The sequence below is a fragment of the Sus scrofa genome, chromosome 1 (assembly GCF_054392235.1).
Source record: "Sus scrofa isolate SSC_HxYL_T2T_F1_AM1 chromosome 1, Sscrofa_HxYL_maternal_Yorkshire_Landrace_v2.0, whole genome shotgun sequence".
Lineage (NCBI taxonomy): Eukaryota > Metazoa > Chordata > Mammalia > Artiodactyla > Suidae > Sus > Sus scrofa.
This window is the reverse complement of record NC_139383.1, coordinates 52,050,918-52,072,002: the sequence shown is the minus strand read 5'-3', so window position 1 is coordinate 52,072,002 and position 21,085 is coordinate 52,050,918. Positions and strand designations below refer to the sequence as shown.

General features: G+C 41.0%; 1 protein-coding gene across 50 annotated transcripts in view; it reads right to left on the bottom strand.

Annotated features, from left to right (window-relative positions):
- Positions 1-21,085, bottom strand: part of RIMS1 (regulating synaptic membrane exocytosis 1) — a 462,151-nt gene that overhangs the window by 186,434 nt on the left and 254,632 nt on the right. For all 50 annotated transcript variants that reach the window (XM_084959111.1, XM_021072879.2, XM_021072912.2 and 47 more), the window contains one exon: positions 18,354-19,216. In XM_084959111.1, the coding sequence (XP_084815237.1) occupies positions 18,354-19,216 (863 nt within the window). The remainder of the gene's footprint in view (positions 1-18,353; positions 19,217-21,085) is intronic.

Here is a 21,085-nt window from a genome sequence, read left to right as displayed (position 1 = left end):
CATCAGATTACTAAATTCTAGCTAGCAATGGCAGAAAATCCACAACACAGTAAAAAAAATCCACCGAAATACAAAAGAAATGTTAAATAATATTCCCTGCGGTCCTTGCATTCTAAATCAAAACCCCAAAAAGAGCCTGCAGTGTCCAACATTATACAACGGTGACACAAAACAAGGCCATAAGTGCTGCTCTCATCAAAACAGATCTCTGCAGTGTACAAATTCTCATTGATTACCGCATTGATCTATAATGTTCTGTGCTATGCTAAAGAGGTTCCCACTGTAGCAAACACCAAGGTTCTGGTAGGTTCGCAGTTAACCATTTCCTGAAACAATGCACCTTCCTGTAGGCAGATATGTGAAACGCTCTGGTCCCTTAAAGCTACCCCTGGAGAGAAGACTCAGGCAGAGGCTTGAAAAGCTCCACCTCTCATCCCCCCAGTGACATTTCACAAAGATATCCATGGGCTAAGATGACAAAGGTGAGCAGACCCCTGCTGGCCCGTGGACCAGGGAACACTCACCTGAGATGATTTGATCCCATTATCAATTACTGGCAACGGTCCTGCCAAGCCCAGTGTAACTGATCACTTCCTCTGCAGTTTCCCTAGCTGAGATCTTACTCAGCCCAATGACAACTGGCAGCAAGGAGGAAGCCTGAGCCAGGAGTGCACGGGTGACTGCTGGGAACAGGACAACGTGCTTCTTTGGGCTGTGCTGGGACGGCCAGGCTGGCATGCAGGATGGCTCATATCCAAGGGGCAAAAGGACAAGCCAAACCAGTGTAGCTGGGAGTTGAGGGGGATGGGATGGGCTCGCAGTTCTGGTGTTTTTACAGATGCAGGTCTCTGATGATTGCAGAGCCACAATTCATGATTCATGAGACTTTTCTCACCTAGACACAGAATAACCAGCCTCTCACTATGTCCCCTACATTTACTCTATCCCTCCAGACCACATATTACAAAACCACAGCAATGCCAACAACAAAACTAGCTGGCCTGATGTCACACCTCCAGTTTCACTTTATTGTGGTATATCATTAAGTTTCCAGGAACCATGGCAGGCAACAATACACTTCTCTAAATAGGGAATATTGAAAAGTAGAAAGCGAAACGGTCAAATGATAATAAAGGGAGAATTCAGACCCAGATTTCATTTAGTTCAACTAAACGTACTGTGTTTACTTAAATTACTGATAATTATCAAAAGTAATTTCCATATAAGGAAAAAATTAATTCTGAACCATGGATCATCCCATATTCACCAAAGCAAGTGCTAAAGAGCCAGAAACAAATGGGCTCATCTGAACATTACCTTCTCCTCTTAAAAGAACACTGTTTTGGTCTCTACTTAGAATCCATTTTTTTTTTTTTTGTCCTTTTGCCTTTTCTAGGGCCGCTTCCCACAGCATATGGAGGTTCCCAGGCTAGGGGTCCAATCAGAGCTATAGCCACCAGCCTACGCCAGAGCCACAACAACACAGGATCTGAGTAGCATCTGCAACCTACACCACAGCTCACGGCAATGCCAGATCCTTAACCCACTGAGCAAGGTCAGGGATCGAACCCGCAACCTCATGGTTCCTAGTTGGATTCGTTAACCACTGTGCCACGATGGGAACTCCAGAATCTTTTTCTTTCTTTACCCCAAACTTCCAAGTATGCTTTATGAAACTGGCTTGAGTGAAACATTGGCTACATGGTCGTTGTTTGAAAAGGAAAAGGGAAATAGGCATTAATGGAATGATTCTGTGCCAAATACCGTGCAAAATAAGCATGTTAATTATATTTAATTCATTTATTTTTCAAAGGCATGTGGCAAAATTAATATTATTTATCCCACATTACAGATGAGGCTCAGAGAGGCTACTTCACTTGGTTAGGTCACGTGGTTTATGATGAGCAGAGCTGAGGGTTGACTGTGGTTTTGTCTGACTGGGACACCCAGCTCTCCCCTTTATACCTTAGGTAGGAACTGCTGTGTTTATTTCCATAGCTTACCTTAAAGTTGTGTGCCAGTTTTTGCTAAAGTGCTAGTAATCGTGCGTGGAAAACTGGTGAGGCAGGAGGGGCCAATATTCACCCGCCTCCGTTTCCCACATTTGGAGCCAGTGAGGATTCTCAGACCAGTTTACAGGGCTAAACTTACACCAGTTGGAATTTATATTCTATCCCTGTGGTGCTGTCATAAAGATACACAAATATCAGGGTCTGAAGAGGGAGCTGCTGGCCCAACATGTACACTGATTAAAAGTTGTGGAAGGAGAGTCAAACTTTCAACAACCAAATACTCATCTCCCACCACAGAATTTTTCTTTTTCTTTTTTTTCTTTTTTTTTTTTTTTTTGGCCACACCAGCAGCATGCAGAAGTGCCCAGGCCAAGGATAGAAACTGTACCACAGCAGTAATCTGAGCCACAAACAGTGATAATCCTGGATCCTTAACCTGCTAGGCCACTGGGGATCTCTCTGACACCACGTAATTTGGCTGAAATACAAGAGCCCATGGATCTGATAGGCCAAGGTAGGCTAAGCCAACTGAGTTAAAACAGTTTCCCACACTGCATGCAACTATTACTGTGTCTGAATTTTGAGAGCTTTCTTTTTCATATTTCTTCTATTTCTTTTTTTCTCATTTATCACCAAGAGTGGGCTTCAAGTCATACAATCATTTGAATGTTGGTAATTTAATATCTATCCCTCTTTTCATCTAATAAATCTGTATTAATGTGGCATAATTATCTTGTGTTCTCTACATGGTAACCAATGGTGTTTCTAACAAAAGATGCTTGATAAACCAAGCTAGGTCTCTGAAAATGATACACACAGCCTTCATAATTACAGAATCAAACTAGAAAACCAACATTAGAAGGGGCTAATGTTGACCTTATTTTGAAAGACCCTTTCACTGCTATCTGAGTACCACATTCTCCAAGATCCCATGAACAGTAACAACTGTCCTTCACTGAGGCCGCCATCCACATGTAATTAGGAAAAAATAGCCTATTTTCACCTGTCAATTCCCAAATTTATATTAACAGTATGGACTTATTTAAAACATTGCTGCTACTCTGTCCCTTTTGAGCCACACATATCCCTCTCTGAGATTACACGTTTCTTAGCCTCCCACTCAGCTGTGATTCCACAACCACTTCACAGGCCCTCAGGATAATTTCCCTTAAGAGACAACATATGAAACTTAGTATCAACTGTAATTTTGAATTTACTTCACATATACCACTGACCTTGTGGTTCTAGGGTCTAGGTCAAAGCCCATGCTTATGGAAAGGTGTCAGTTCTTTCATAAGACTGCAGGCTCCATTATTTAGAAAAAGTGACACAAACTCCCTATTTGGGACTGGCTTCTGACCCAGACCAAGGTCTGACTAATAATAACCCCAATCTGTCATGTCTTCCTCAACCTGAATGTCTTCCTCATTCTTTGTTTGAACATGAGCTAGCAAAGCACGAAAAACATCCACTACAAAAAAAACGCATGCACAATTCAACAACTAGCTACTGTTTTCTCTTATTTTCAGATAACATTGACATTCTAACATTTACATCTTTCTTACATGATTAACTGTTTTCCAATATTTAGCGGTATCTTGAAAAAGACTGATGATCAAGAAAAAGACTGACGATCAAGCTGGGGGTTGGAAACTTTGTTGAGAAAATGGAACAAAATCCCATCCGACCTGACACACACTGGGAACAGTTCCACTGGAAAAACAGATACAGAGGGATGTTAAACATAGACTTGTGTCCACCTGAAGACATAATGAAGAGGGATTCCCACACCCAGACTCACTCTCTGTCGCACCTGCTCTCCGGGCCTCCATGGTTCCCTCTTCAGTGCCAATGGACCTCACTTCTTCCCACCCTTCTGAAGACACAGGGATTCCAGGTGCACACATGACAGCAGCCTTGCAAAGAAATCCAGCCAAGTGACTTTCAGCCTCGCTTTTAAGCAAGTTCAAGATCTATAAAGAGCGTTCAGTGCCCCCTGCACCCTTTGGCTTACACCCCTGAACAACGTGGAGGTAAAGAGCCGCAGAAGATGGAAAGAAGGAAGGCTGGTGTGAGTGTAAGAAAGTCTCTTGGCTTGACTGACTCAGGGCATGGCGGGCGCCGAGCAGCTATACAGGGACAGCTTGGATCAAACACGGCACATGAGCCTCCGTGGGCCTGGTGGTGTGGAGCCTGGTAGCATTTACTGAGCAGAAGCATATTGGCATCTCTGCTGGGTTTTAACCAGATCCACAGGATTCAGGAAATAAGCTCTCTGCCAGATGACACTATGCTCCCAGCCATTCCTTCTGTTTACTTATCCCCCCAATTACTCTAACCAGTGTCCTTTCTCCTGCTGTGAGCTTATTTGTGGAGAGGGCTAAATAAAGGATTTTTATGACAACGAAATGGCTATTAGCCCATAGGATGATTTCTTAAAACATAACTCTTCTGCGTGTGTTCAGTATTATTAAAAACCAATAAAATGAGCATGTTTCTCATTAGCATATGGTTGATTTGCAAAGAAAATAAATGTTTTGTTTCTTCCTGAAGAAATATTTTGAAATTAGGCTATTTTTGTACATATTACGTTCTTTACGTAAGATTTTTCTATTACATAAACTTTTAAATGAAGAGTCCCTCCTCTTGCTGTTGTATTTTGCTAGCAGAGGCAATTACACACACACACACACACACACACACTCCTGAGATTTTCTTCCTACTATCTGTGACATGGGGAATTATATTTTTCCCCAACAGTGACTAAAATAACAGGTACATATAACTTTAATTTAGCCATATTATTCTGCAAGTAATCCATTACTTTTTGGGTTTTACTACAGATAATGTTATAAGTTGTAAAAATAATGTATATACTAGCATTTCATACTTCCTAAAGCATGAAACAAATCTGAGAGGTAACCTCAGTGGACAGCATTACAAGAGAATCAACCATTTATAGAAACTGATGCGAAGTATATACCAAAACTGATCTGTCCTGGAACTAAACTCCTAAATCACTACCCTAACGCTTCCACTTCACCAAAGTTTTATTTTAAACTTAAACTCCAGAACCAATATAATAGCTAGAAAGTAGGGATAAAATTATTACAATCAAATGCCAAAACTCTTAATGCTGAAATATTAATGATATACAGTACCCTGGATATTAGGGTTTTTTTCCTTCCTCCACAGTCCTAGTAAATAATAATAAAAAATATGATTTCAAATCACAAATCTCTTATTGCTGCACTTTGAAGTACTGTACTTACTGTCGCACTTTGAGGAACTGAATGCATAATCAATATGAATTCAGTTTCTAAGTTCTAGAGAATACTAGGGATATCAAGAAAAACAGGATTGAAATATTGCACAATATAAAAAGGTTATGTCATAAACACAAGTTCAACTCCAATGCAGTTCAAGTCCAATGCACTCGTTCTGAGATATTTCCATTGACTAACCCAGTCCTCATGGAGCTCTTCATTTTCATTTCCCTTTACGTCCTAAAAGGAGAGTCTACATTGGACTTTATCTTATTTTTTGCATGTTTCATTGATCCCTGTATATATGCACTCATGTCTGTCATTTAGCAACAATTCTGAATGTTGAATGCTAAGCACTCCAGTTAAGAGAAGAAAAAGATAAGCCAGGTCTCTGCCTTGAAGATTTAATGCAATTATTCCTCTGATATTAAGGATGCAGAAACTGAGGCTTAGATATAAGTGACATATCTAGGCTGCAGCAGAGTAAGAATCTGAATAACAATAATCTTGCTTTAGATCACAACATTCTTAGGTTTGGAAACTAACTTTCCCTAGTATCCTGATAAGATTGTGTTCTTGGTGGTTTGAGATTGAGGCAAATGGATCTACATCAAGTGAAAGGCCTGAGATGCTCTAGGCTAAGGTCTTTCATGAGATGCCATGCCTTGACCTCAGAACTTCAGTTTACAGAGATGGTAATGGATAGTTCATGATAAAAGGGACCCTGGTTAAATGTATTCAGGGCACACTGCATCCATTAAAGATTGTGAGAAGTCCAACATGAAGGAAATTCTTAGCCACTAAGTTAGCACTAGCTAAACTTACTTGGGGGCAAACACTTATTTCTGGCAGCACACTTACTAAACATATTATTGCTTTGCAGAAATACTAGTTGGAGAAATGCTACATTATTTATAAGCGTTTATTTTGATTTGTTAAGACACACTAAGTAAAAAGAAAGAGAGGGAAGTACTAGATTCCGTTTTAGAGATTTAGAGTTGATGTTCAGGATCATGTTAGTCTTTTGGGCAGTTTTTGTAACAGCAGCCACAGTCCCATGTCCTGCTCTGTCACTGGGATAACTGAGATTCTGCTGTCACAGAATACCAGCTCAGACACCTCTGCTTCCTGACCTACTGACATGCTTCTGTATCAAGGTCTTCATTTATTTAATTCTCCAGTAACCACACGGAAACTACTATCCTGAAGGATTCTAAGCTACAAGAAAACAAGCAAACAAAACACAAACTCCAAATGAGATCTTCTGGGCAATCTTAACTGTATATGTAATAAATCAATAAATCAATATTCAACATACGACTAGGGACCTTCCTGGAGCAACAGTAGCATTAGGGAGGGCAAAGTTGGTTCTAAAGATATGAGAAGGAATGAAACATTAGGATTTGGGGAATCAATATGTTTAACTCAATTTTTTGCAGGACTCAGATTCTTCCATACTTGTCATTTCCTGAGTCATGAGGTTGCCACCTGTCTTGTATTAGGATTTATAGGTTTCCTACAAGGGTGTGTTGGATAAAAGAAGGAACTCTGTCTACAATAAACGGTCCAGTTTGAGAAAGCTGAAAAGGTAATAAAAGATTCACCGAATTTGATGCTGCCGAGGGCCTCTGGTTCCCAAATCACTCTGAAATTCTGAAATACAATAATTCTGGGAATTACTGTTTTCAAGTTGTACTAATGGAGCCATTTACCACAGAAATGTATATGGACCCCTATGAATATTGCTGTCCTTTGTTTCGCAGTGTGTTGTGTGAAAGGGATGTTTCAAAGAGAACTGGTCAGACAGCCTTCGTTGATCTGCGATGTCCTCTAAGCTGGGGAGCCCTGGGTCTCCCAGACCATGCTCTCTGCCTTCATCTGGGTAAAGAATAAAGGGGATTGGAATAGCAAATATGCCAAAATGTCAGGTAGTGGCAGGATGTGGACCAGGGTGGCATCGGAACATTTACGGAGGAGCTTTTCAGGGAGGTTAGGGGAAAAGAAGCCTAAGTTATGAAAGGGAGAGTGCAGAGAAAAAGAAAAGGAATGTCACTGTTAAGGACAATGATTACTGTGTAAACCCAACTCACCTACCACAGAATGATTCTCCAAGTTACAGCTCTGATCCTATACATTTCCTATTAGGAGACCCAGCAAAGTAGGACAATTTGAAATTGAGTGCTTTTCATGGTGCTGAAATATTTTAAAGGGTAATCAGAAGTTGACCATTTCCGCCTACAGCTGAATGCTTTAGCCCTTATTGCACTGCTCTGTAAAAGATAGAAAACCTGTCAAAATAAAAAGAAATCCAATTGATAAAGACAGAATATTGGCTCTTTGAGTGCCATTTCTTAGCTCTTGTTTGTTCTTTGGAACATAAGCCACTGATTATAAAGGGAGAGAAGTCTTTTGAGCTTGAAGCTATCACTTTGAAATTTAATGTTAATTTCCTGACTTGGGATTAAATCACCATGTAGGCAGTAAAAATTCAGCCTACAAAATCCACCTTAGGAACAGAATGAGATTTCAATTTCTTACAAGAGATTTATTGCTTTCTCACCCAGAGTTCAGGCAAAAACGAGGCTCCTCATTTCTGTGAGCTGTGTGAAATTTCATACTAATCTTCTTTTCATTGTAGGGGAAGCACTCTGAGGGGCATGGCCTCATGCACAGATGCCAGTTCCAATTACCTGCCTTTTGCCAGGGCAATACTGGCTCGCATGGCCCCGTACCGTTTAAAGCCCCAGACCTCTCAAGACCTCATTCCACCAGAGGCGTTTCTGAAGCATCATCCCACATCCTTATGTATCTGACTTTCTCATTTGATTTCTGGAACTTGGATGTTTCTCTTTTATGCAAACTCAGTTATTACTTTTAAAATAAATGTTACCTATACCCCCCATTTATAGGTTTTTGGCAGTGGAAGTTGGTTCAACTTGTTTTTAATTTTTTTAGCTTAAACAGCCTTGTCACTATAAACTGGAAATGGTTTCAAATGGCATGCTCTTTAGCTTTTTCACTTTGATATGATGGCAGTTTAAAATCTGATTTTTAAGTTCCAAAGCCACTAAAGGGAAGTATTTATTTGTCTTTATAAGACTACAATTCACTATCTGGTGAGTAGTGATACGTTTTTTATTATCCTGTGGCCCAAATACCTAGCTTCCTGCAGTCATAACCATGAGTTATTTCTCCACTAAGAATACAACTCATTAAAAGGGCTGAGTAGAAATGTTAGGCAATATATGACAAGCAAGTTATTAAAAAAAGCACCTCATCAAGGAGAGGTGGAAGATTATTTACATGATTAGCTAATTAATTAAATGCTGTATAAAAACTTACAGTTTTACTTCATTATTTCTAACTTCCTTTTCCTGTCTATTTATTTTTATCCCATTTATTGTTCCTTTTTTGTTAGAAGGACTTTTCAAAACTTTTTAGGAATTAAACAAAGCAAAAGGTATCAGAACCAGTGTTTTCCTAGAATAGGCGATTCCCTACATTCCACTTCAATTGAATTTCCAATCAAATCACACAAAAAGCCAGCATTTTCTTTGGTTTATACTATAACTAAAGGGCCACATAATTTTGGTTTATTCCTCCCTCAATTAAAATTTTATTCTTCTTAAAAAAAAGATGCATGTGCTTCAGGTCAAGCCCAAACCCACCTATAATCCTCTATCCTCTGTTTTTTTTTTTTTTTTTTTTAAAAAAAAACTTTTTAGGGCCGCACCTGCAGCATATTTAAGTTCCAAGGCGAGGGGTCGAATCAGAGCTACAGCTTCTGGCCTACACCACAGTCACAGCAACATCAGATCCGAGCCGCATCTGTAACTTACACCACAGCTCACTGCAACACTGGATCCCCAACCCACTGAGCAAGGCCAGGGATTGAGCCCAAATCCTCATGGATTCTAGTCGGGATCCTTAACCACTGAGCCACGAAGGCAATTCCCCTCCTCTGATTTAATAAGTATTTTTATTCCAAAATATAAATAATATGCTGCAAAGCATGAGGAAGGCAATATAGAATGGGAAACCACTGAAAGCACACTAGGTGGCATGGCCAAAGCTGGCCCGCCCACCAAAGAGGTCCAGATAGGAGCCGAGGCAGAGGGAGCTACCCTGCCTGTGCTGCAGAAGCACCCTTGGGTGGGAAAGAGGATGGGGGTGGCTGAAACCTACCAGGGTCCCCACCAGAAATCTGCTGCCCCCCTGAGACTTAGTGCCAAAGAAACTGTAGAAGAGAAAAAGCCTATGCCCTACACCCAGCTTGGATGACAGGCAAGAAATGATTTAAAAAACTAATGGCATTTTACTACTCCTATCCTCTTACTGGAAGAATGAATAAAAGATCGCTCTAACAAGAAGAAAAATGAAGGAGGCAAAGAAAAGTGAAATGCAAAAGGTAATGATGAATATTGTCATTGAAACATGTTACACACAGTGAATTTAAGTATTAACTAGAAAAATAATAACATTAACATCTATTTATACAAATTTTGAAAGACAATTTGGACCTAGTCTGGATAACAATAACATAGACAATAAAAAAATAGTCAATTTTAGAGGCAAGTTAAAGCATGCTAAAGTCATCTTTCATAGAGATAATTACTTAATTTTAGATTTTGCTAAAAAATTATAAAACTAAGCATTACGTAAGAATTTAGTTGGCATTAAAGAATACAAAAGGAATGTATAATGCCCTAAGCTCCAAAATAAATGAAAACGCACATAAAACAACCTGATTAGCCTTATAAAGGTATGAAGAGAAAAGCCAAGCAAAGAAATGAATGAAACAGGAAAACCCAAACTAAGCTAACGCAAAGGACTATAATTATGGTAAGAGTTTAAAAGTACAAAAAAGACAACATGGAAAATAAAGAATGCCTGCTACTTCACCATCCAGGTACAAGCATACTCAATGCTTTTAGCTCTTTCTCTGCACATATTATATAAACATGTTTTCAAAGATACATACAACTAGTAATGCCCTTCTCTCAACAATCACAAACACACTGTATGTTATAAATATTAGATTTTATAACAACTTTTATGGCTACACAGTATTTCTTTTTTTTATTTTTTGTTTTCCCACTGTACAGCAAGGGGGTCAGGTTATCCTTACATGTATACATTACAATTACATTTTTTCCCCCACCCTTTGTTCTGTTGCAACATGAGTATCTAGACATAGTTCTCAATGCTATTCAGCAGGATCTCCTTGTAAATCTATTCTAAGTTGTGTATGATAACACAGTATTTCTTTAACCAGTATCTCTTAGCCTGAAAACTGGGCTGGCTTCCAATTTGTATATTATAAACACTGTTACTGTAAGAAGTATTTACCCATATCCATCAAAAAGTGTTTCTTCTGCCGAGATAATCTTTGAGATGCAATTGTGTCTTTTACAGACTAAACATCCCCAGATTCAACCATCTTAGTTGTCCACCCAGGACAACTAAATCAGGAGCTCTGGGCTTGTGGTCTGAACGCCGGCATCTTTTTTATGAAGCTCCAGTGATTATAATGCTATAGTTCCTGATTCAGCCACATGCACTAAAACAAATTGGAGCCAGGCTTCACCCTCATGACATCAGAGTCCCTTTTGGTGCTGTCCTAACACTTATTTTGTTTTAAATTTCCCCTGGGGATTCTAAAGTACATCCAGGGATGGGGAGCACTGATATAATCTATCCCTCTCATTCTGTTGCCAAGGTAACCCAGTTCTTAAAAGACCTGGGATTAAAACTGTTGCCTTGACCAGTGTTCTTTCTTTCCTTCCACAGGTCCGGATGCTCACTGCTCCCAGCACACGTGTGTCTCCCAATCTCTTTCTGTTTATGCCCCTCTCTCTGACTCCGATGCCACACTGATTCTTCCCACCCAAGTTCTTCCCCAGCTCTGATGGGAAACCCTGGCATTTCAGCTTTCCTCCTACTTCCTGTAACGTCTGTTATCTACACAGACATCCTATTTGGTGTCACATAAATTAAAACACCTACAGAGCATCTTCTGTGGATCAGATACACACAGCTGGTCCCATCATCTCATTTAATCTTTCCAACAACCCCATGGGACAAGTATAGGCAAGTACTCCAAGTTCCTAGAAGGATGAACTTGAGACTTTCCAAGGTTAAGGAATATGCCCAAAGTGTTTAGCCTCCAGTGGTGCCTAAACTATCTATGCCTCCCTGATCTTGGATAGCAATTTATCTTCATAAAGCAAATACTCGGTGAGATTCTCCATGATCTTATATTTTTCACAGACAAAAACAATGAAGACAAATGCAAACTGGAGTATTTATCATGTATGTACACAAACACAGGGGGCCTTGGTCCCTCTCCTCCTGGGAATACTGTTATCATGGGCTGAATTGTGTTCCTTGCCAAAACTTGTATGTCAAAATTATAGCCCAATTACCTCTGAGAGCAAACATATCTGGAGATGGGATCTTTAACACAACAATCAATTTAACATGACTTCAGTCTGGTTCCCAAGCCAACATGCCTGGTGGCCACATAAGAAGAGGAAATGAGGACACACACAGAGGATAAACAACTTGCAGACTCAGGGAGATGACAACCATACATAAGCTGAGGAGAGAGGACTGAGGCCAGCCCTTTGATGGCCCCCAGAAGGAACCAACCCTATCCACTGGGACCCTGCTGTGTCAGCCCCCAGAACTGGGAGAAAGTAAATTTCAGTCCATAGACCACCCAGTCATTGTACCTTGTTACGGCAGCCCTAGGAAATTGATACAGTTTTATCTCATACACACCAACCTCAGAAGAGTTTAATGGAATGAAAATTAGGTCTTCCCCTTGGCATGGAACATGTGATTTCAAAAAGACCCAGGGAGTTCCCTAGTGGTACAGTGGGTTAAGGACCTGATGGTGTCACTGCAGTGGCTCGGGTTTTTGCTGTGGTGTGGGTTCAATCCCCGGCCCAGGCATTTCCACATATCAAGGACATGGCCAAAAATTAATTAATTTAGTTTAATTTAATTTTTAAAAAATTCAAATGCAGAAAGTCAGTTCAGCAAGTAGAAGAAGTCCCTCAATGAAAATGTCTACAGACAATAACTATTCAAGGCAGAACATCAGTAAGAATCACATGCCCCCAACACATGAAGAAGAATGATACGGAAGGCAACATGAGGATGTCCGATATGGCAGTTGGCATCAGGGAGTCAGCAGCTAGGGATGCAGCTCCTAATTCCTGGAAGGGGATTTGTCAGGGCAAAGCAAAGTGTTGGTTCGAGTCAGACGTGGGCAACAGAACTGGACTCGGCCACAAGGATCCAGGGACATGGATCTAACAACCCGAATGAGGCACAAACCTGGAGCCTAGTCTCAGGAAGACTCTAGAAGCCAGACTGTTAGGACTGGGCCTAGCCTGAGGACAGAACAGCAGCAGGACTGGCAATTAGTCCTCAGAGGTCTGGCTGGGGATGGGGATAGCATGTGCTCCAAGCTCTCCTGGCTGCACATGGAAAATGGTGCCAGGGGCAGGCAGTCAAGAACCGTAAGACCCATGACACCCCCTCCTCTGTTCAACAGTGTGTGAAAGGAGAGATATTTGCTTGCTTTGGAAGTCTCTCCCAGATCTAAGAGTCTGTCATTCTGTGAAATTGAACCAAAAGTAAGGACAACCTTTTCATTCACTGGATAAAATGGGTCAAAAACACTGCAGCATGATTCTGCATTTTAAAAGGATACTGAAGCACAACCTATGAGATAAAATAGGTGACAGTGAAATCTTCTAGAGCAAATCTTTTCCTAAATACACATTGAAGCACAAATGTTTCCCCTTAAAATGCCCTTTAATTATACATCCATTCAAAAATTCTACTTTTAAAACTGTAAGCATACATGTCAAATTTGTATGATTGGTTTTGAAACTGTAGCCCAGATTTTAATTAAGTTTCTCCTGATTCTAGAATAGAAATCTCTTTCAGAAGTAACCCAATGACTAATATTTCTAGCTATGGATTAATTTATGAGAAATATTATTGGATATAATCATGTTAGATTTACAGACTTAATTTCTTTTCTTTTTATAGAACTGCTTTTTAGTCATAGCTCCTGTTTTAGAATCAAGGAGATTTTTCAGTCATTCACATAGTAGGCAGAAATCATAACTCTAAAAAACCCAGCTCCTCACAATTCCTAAAATTTTCTTATTGCATATTCTTAGAAATTAGGAATTCATTCAGCACCCCCTCACACACAGTTATTTGTGCTCTCTTGAGTTCTAAGATTTAAATTGCACAGATGATTAAAACAGCTAATGTCCATTCCATATCCATGGGAAGAAGAAATGAGTTCTCAGATTCCTTTTAAGGCATTTAAACTGAAGCATCTAATGCTCTAAATCCTGGCTCTTTTGGTACTTGAAAGGGAGAATTAAATTTCTCTTCCCCACAGCAATAGCAGGAATGCAGTGAAAGATGAATGTATAAAAGGTCAAAGGGAAGCCAAGGCTGATACAGTTCCACATAGATCCACTACTGCTCTGAGGTTCTGGCGGGTAAAATGCCAATTACGAGGCCCCAGAGACACCTAAACTAGTTATTTGAAACTTAATAAAAGGGATATTAAATAGCAATTTTCCATGTTCCTATTTTAATGGATATCAAATTAACACATGCGTGTGATAAAAATCAAAATAAATAAGGGCTTGCAATGTAGCTACAATAATTCATTTTCCCTCCTGGTCCTTCTGCCAACATCATCAATTCCATTTCCCAATCTTATTTTACAATGCTTATTTTCTTAGTGGCTATAATAGAAAGCACTTTAATTTTTCAATAATTTGCCTCTATCTATTGACTGCTTTATTTGGGATATTATTTACTGGGGTCTCATTTTATGATATTATTTATTGGGGTCTCATTTTATGATATTACCTACAGTAAAAAAAAAAACAATTAAAGAAGAGACTTTAGCTCACTTTTATATTGATATTGTTTTGTTTTCAAAAGCCATAATGATCTCTCTCTCTCTCTCTTTTTAAATACTCTTAATCCTCTATTTCTTGGCCTAAAATCTGAACAGGATCTTTTGACTCTTGAATATTTTAGATGGGAATGTTCATATGCTTGTCTCCAACTTTGTTCTCCAAATCCATTCATCTCCCATATCTGTCAGTTTTACCTCTGTTTTAACATGGACAAAATATTTATCTGTAATTGTCTAAAAAACCAACCTCCCCTCTTTTTCTCCCCCCCCCCATACACACATACACACACACACACACACACACACACCCCACACACACATTCAGTGAGGAAGGAGGTTTATTCTAAAAATTGAAAACCAGTAAATGGTACTTACAATATTATCATATGTAACTACTTCAGGACCAAGTAAAAACCAATAATAGGCAGAGGTTAAGTTTCCTTTTGTACAAATGAACTGTCAAGCTTCCTGTTCACTCAGAAGAAAAATTACCTAGGTTAACCGTCAAATGGGCTGTACCAAGTAATAGAATAATGTCATATTCTTGTTTGCTTCATGTTTGGACCATGATTTTCCTTAGCAGATTTTTTCCCCTTCAATTTTTGCTATTCCTCTTCACTGATAAAAAAGAGATAGCCTTTCTTTACTGGGTCAATAACACCGTGTTAACTCATTAGTCACGGATATCTTGGAATCCATGGCATTCTTCTCAATAAAGATACTCTTTTTGGAGCCTCCTGGAAATGATCTCCAGTTTTAATTTTGACAGATTGCTTCCTGCACATAATGTCATTCAGGGATTTGCACTGGATTCCTGGGTTAGGTCCATTATTTCCTGTTTCTCATTTGTCCCACTTTTTTTATTATTATTCTCCATTTTCTTGAGAACATACATCTTTAAATAATTTTCTCAGAAGGAGACTGCAAAGTAGGTCTTTTGAAAATTTAGAGTTGATTGATGGTTTAGATGCATACAGAACTGTAATTTCAGAATGGTTTTGCTCCTATCTCAGAAGGCATTGGTCAATTGTAGTCTAGAATCCACTACTGATGAGAAGGTGAAAAGGTGTAACTCAATGTTTTATATATAACCTAGTTTATTGTTTAACCTCCAAAAGTTTGTAGATTCCTCTTGTTTATAAGCCACCAAGTTTTCTGTGAAAGCAGTCTAAACAGACTAAGATAACCAGGCACATATTAAATATTTACTTTATATGTGTAACTGATAAACTGAATGAGCATAAGCATGTGACATAGTTGAACTGCAGCTTTTTTTGTCTCCCACTGTTCTTTAAATTTCATTCCATGGGGATAACCTTCCCTGACACTAAAGTCACAAGAGGGCATCCATTCTCTCCTGGCAAGACATCTCTCCCCTAGTCCTTCTTCTTCCCCTTCTCACCCCACTGGAGCCTCTAAGCAATAAAACAGGTTATTTTACTCTTCTTGGTACTGTATGTACGTGGGTGAGTGGCTCACATTCATTGCAATGCTAGATATCTACAGTATAGGTGCCATGGGCAAAATCAAGACAGGAAGGGTGCTAACTCAGCATCCTACTGGAGGTGCATGAGCTCATTCAAACCACCCAATAAACTTCCAAAGAAGATACTCATCTCCACTGTGCCAACCAGAGAACTGAGACTTACGGGGGTTAAAAAAAAAAAAAAAAACTTGTGCAGGGTCACAGGGTCTGGAGCTTATCACGGCTGGTTCCCAAAGGGTCCCTTAGTTGGCAATGATGGAGTTTAGCAATAAAGTCATTAATAAATATTACAGATGGTAAAATTTCTAATTAAGGCTGAAATAGGAAAGTGTCTCTGCAACATTCAAAGACATTGAGAATGAGACTAATTATAAATGAAAACAGGGCTGCCCTTATTAATAAAGGCTCCTATGTTTCCAGACGAAGAGACCGAATCCCAAGTTCAGAGGTGGTAAATCCCAAGTGGTCACCCAAGTTCACAGGACAAAAACTCCCAAGAAAGGGAGACAGTGTCCAGAGGCAGTAAGTTCTTCACATCATAGCAGCTCCATTCCTCTACTTACCATGCTACTAGTCACCAGTTCATTCATAATCTGTTGTTACTGTAAACAATTTTGAGTTACAATTCTAGCGCCATGCCCATTAGGATTATTACACACATTCAGCAGGAGCAGGTGTAGATCCTTAAGGAGTGGGAAAACATACGTAGCTCTACCTACACCTATCTCCATCAGGAGTTATCTGCATATCAATTAAGCATATCCATTTGCATTTTTACTGAACACTTACCTTATGACTTAAGGGGAAAATATACATGTACACAAAACAATACAAAGGCACAAAAGACAGTAAGAGTCTACTCACCATCTGACTTTAAAATATCTACAGATAATGTGCAACTTAGAAACATAAATGATGAGAAGGTGAGCTGAAAAAGCCAAACTCATCCCAGACATACACATATCCCAAAGACAGCTATTTCCAGTTGAGTTGAAGTAACAACAGCAACAGAATGAGCTTTCTTAATTGTTCTTAAATATGTGATAAGATTGTTGGGGCATATAAAATATATATAAAAAAAGATCGAGAAGTGTGGCATGGACTCCATCCCTGGCCAGGAAACTTCCACATGCCATGGATGTGGCCAAAAAGAAAGCAAGCATTAGAAAGAGCTGGTGGAAGGGAGAAAGGATGGGCCCATGTGCATGCAGTGTGCAGGTAGAAAAGACAAGGAAGTCATGTTTTTAATAAAATCAATAAACTAAAAATATTAATTATATAATTTAGCAAGCCCCCAAAAAACTGTCAAGAGTCACCTCAACATACAAATTCATTAAGAAACACACAAGGACCCCAGCACCATAACAAGGATGATCAACACCACCACTGAATGCAGAGCAGTGGCCAGTTTAAATCTAAGTGAGCAACAGCAAAATTAGAAAAATCTTTGCAACAAACACATGATATTAATATTAAATTGAAGTATTTTCTAGACCAGTGTTATCTAAAGGCATTTTCTGTGATGATCATTCTTGAGCACTTGAAATGCGGCTAGTGGGACTGGAGAGCTGTTATTTTTTTATTTAATTTTACTTAATTTAAATATCTGCATACACTGTGGTATTGTACAGTGCAGGTTTAGACAGAAAAAAAAAGTCCATCACAAAATATTCCACAATCTTTTGGACTATAATAGGAAAAATGAAGTTTGTATTCCAAAGTTACTACCAAAACATGATCTATAACAACTGCATGATATACACTTTGTGAAGTAATTTCCTCACAAATTGTAAGGAAGATTCATTTGAAACTTGAAAAAGGCCACCTCTGTGACCCCAGTATTACAGCATTGAAGTACAGAAAAGGTCCATTTCGCCTTAACAGGCAAAGAGAATCACCACCAAATGATAACTTAACACAAGACTGTGTACAGATTTATTCCAGAATGACAAGAACCAAAGTCAGGAAGAACTCTACCCCCTCACCCCCGCACCCCTTCCTCTCTAGTCCTCAGGTACAAGTTCCTGGGACAGGTTTGGAACCTGCGCCAGAGTTGCCTCCCGCCCTACAGCTGCAGGAAAGCTGCATCCTTAGCCCGCTGAGCCACAAGAGAACTTCCAGGAAGAACTCCTCTAACACAAATTTGGAGCCTGTGATTGTTTTTAAATCCCATATCCAAAAAGAAAAGAAAACAAACGAAAACTTTCCATTCGCTGCAAGGCTGGCTGTAGCATCCCTAGTTCCATTATTTTCCCCCCACCTTGGGGGCGGGGGCATAACTGCCCTACAGCTACTGTGGAAGTTTAAAGTGCACCGCCTTATGACTTTACATACCTGGTAGGCTCTCACCACTCCATTTAGTTAACATTCGCGTCCTCATCTAGTTACTACTACTACTAACAATATCCTGTAATAAGAACTTTTAGGATTTACTCTCAGCAAGTTTCTGATAGACCAGTAGAACAGCGTTAACTACAGTCGCGCTACCGCATTGCACTTAACCGGTCGCACTTCTGCGGCGACCCAGGCACAAAAGTCCCTGGAGCCCCGCCCACGCACCTGGGAGCTCCGCCCGCGCACCCGGGAGCACCTCCCGCGCCCGAGCCTCGCGCGCTGCTGCTCACCCTTCTCACTGACACTCTCGCTCTCGAGCTCCACGTCCTCGCAGCTGGTGTACTCCGGCGTGGACACGCCCTCCTCCTCAGAGCTGCTCACCGACATCTGGCGCCTCTTGCCGCCCCTCTTGGCGCGGTGCGGCTTGGGCGGTGACGGCCGCACGGACTCGGACTGGTCGGAGCTCAGCGAGTCGTTGCGTAGCATGGTCTCCACCTTCTCGCGCTTGGCCTTGCGCACGAGGACGGCCGAGCCAGGGTCCAGGCGGCTCTGCTTCCGGAGCGGCTCAGGGGCCCGCGACTCCGGGACGTCGGCGGGGCCTGGGCCGGGCCGGGGCGCCGGCGGGCTGCGATTGGCGAGCTGCTGGGCACTCGGCGCCCTCGCGTCCGCGGTCCTCTCGGCCGAGTAGGCGCGCGGCGAGGCGGGCGGCGAGCCCCGAGCCGCGGCGGGCGCGCGCGGGCCGGCTCTGCCCTCGGGCCCTGCGGCCGCTTCAGTGCGCGGCAGGGCCACGTCGCTGTGGCGCCGCTCGTGCCTGGCGCGGGACACCCGCGCGTGCATGCGCATCTGCTGCTCCTCTGGCGGTGGCTTCACTGGGTACCGCGCCAGGTTCGGGTCGCTGCGGTACCGTGTCTGGTACTCCTCCTCCTTTCTCTGCTTCTCGTCCTCCACCGCTGGGCCGTCCTCTCGTTTCTCAGGCACGTCTGGGTAGTCCTGGGATCGGCCTTTCTCCAGCCTTCGGCTTTCCCGCCTTTCTTTCCGCTCCCGTTCTTCCGCGGGCCCCTCCCCGGGCTGCACCGAGGACCTGGGCACACGTTTCCTCTCGCCCTTCGGGGCTCCTTTGCCATTCTGCTCTGAGAGTCCTGGGGTCTTCTTCCTGTGATACAAAGGAACGACCAGAAGAGCAGCGTGTAAAGCTCAAAGTGGAGACCAGACCCCAGAAGGAAGCATCCTTTGAAATATTTAGTTATATTTCGATGTCTGTCTCATCGAAAAGCGAGACGATAAAGGACCACATTAAACCTGTATGTCTGAATACTTTCTAATGTTATTAGAAACATTATTATTAGAAACAGTATTATAACATTGCAGTATATTCAGAGTCTTGACAACTGGCTCTTAGATTGTAAAGTTTCTATAAATTAGATCAATTTAAAAATCAGTAACCGGGAGTTCCCATCGTGGCGCAGTGGTTAACGAATCCGACTAGGAACCATGAGGCTGCAGGTTCAATCCCTGGCCTTGCTCAGTGGGTTAACAGATCTGGCGTTGCCGTGAGCTGTGGTGTAGGTTGCAGACGCGGCTCGGATCCCGCATTGCTGCGGCTCTGGCGTAGGCCGGTGGCTACAGCTCCGATTAGACCCCTAGCCTGGGAACCTCCATATGCCGCGGGAGCAGCCCAAGAAATGGCAAAAAGACGAAAAAAAAGAAAAAAAACCTGTAACCGCTACAAATCAAAACCTTTAAAATGTATTAGATAAAAATAATATAGGTAATAATAATCTAGGAGCAAAAATAAGATAAACATATCAGTTCAAAACTAAATGTATATTTGGACAATATATATTAACAATCTCTTATTATAACGGAAACTATTAAAAGTGAATTCAAGTATGTCCATTTCAGAAATCAGCTCTAATAGCACTTCCTCATAGTAGCACTTTGAATGATCATATGCACCCAAATACTTTTTAGTGAATGTGTTAGGGAAAAATGGCTGAACCTTAGCTTTAACTTTCCCCAGGCAAAAATAATAGAAATGTTGAAATTTTTGAAATTATTCGTTTTCTCTCCCTCCCTCCCTGGCCTTCACCCTCATTTCAGAACACAGTCCAAAAGTCCAAAATGTATAGCACAGGGAACTATAGTCAGTATTCTGCAATAAACTATAATGGAAAAGAATACAAAAAAACAAAAGAAATTGTTTTGTGTTCTACATTTCTCCCCATCCTGTGGAGGGCATAGAGATAAAAGTAAAGGAAAAGCATTTGGCAGTCTTGGATCTTTAAGATGTATTGTTTAAAATGCCCCTTTTAGCCCTTTCTGTATACTGGAGTCCATCTGATCTGGGACAGTTCCAGCAAGGATACCAGAGGTTACAAAAAGGAGGTGTCTCCACTAAGTGTTCAGGCACTATTTGCTCTACTGTGCATTTCAAATGGAGGCACCCAAGGCTCTTTTTGGAATCCTGAGACCCATGGAGAAGGCTTTACAGAGCGAACATGGATTGGAAGTCCAAAAGCAGACATCATGAATAAAAATTGAGAATAATACAAAAGATGGGGAAAAGTAGGGGAGTTTCCATTTTGGGTTACTAAAATAGTAGTTGCTAAGTTGGGTCAGTTGAGGAGGGGCTGGTGATGATGGAAAGAAAGGATAAAAGGTTTCAAATGGCATAAAAAAGCAAACTAGAAGCGTGACCGATTCTGCTTGAGGCATTTAGATCACTTGGTCCTTTGATGTGGAAAGGATTTTCCTGGCAGTTGGAACTGCACAGGTAGCATTTTCATTGTAGAGTACAAATGTCTTACAGTTCATCACTATCAAATAGTTTTCCAGAGTGTGATGAATCTACTGCAGACCTTTACTTGCACTTGCTGGAAGTTCCTCTTGAGTCATGTATTTTTGGGGGAAATGCTGACAAATAATGCTTACCTTGCAGAGTTTGTGTGAGGAATAAAGGAGATACCATTTATGAACATGCTTTAAGTAAGAATAGAGCATTATGCCAATGAAAGTTCTCCTG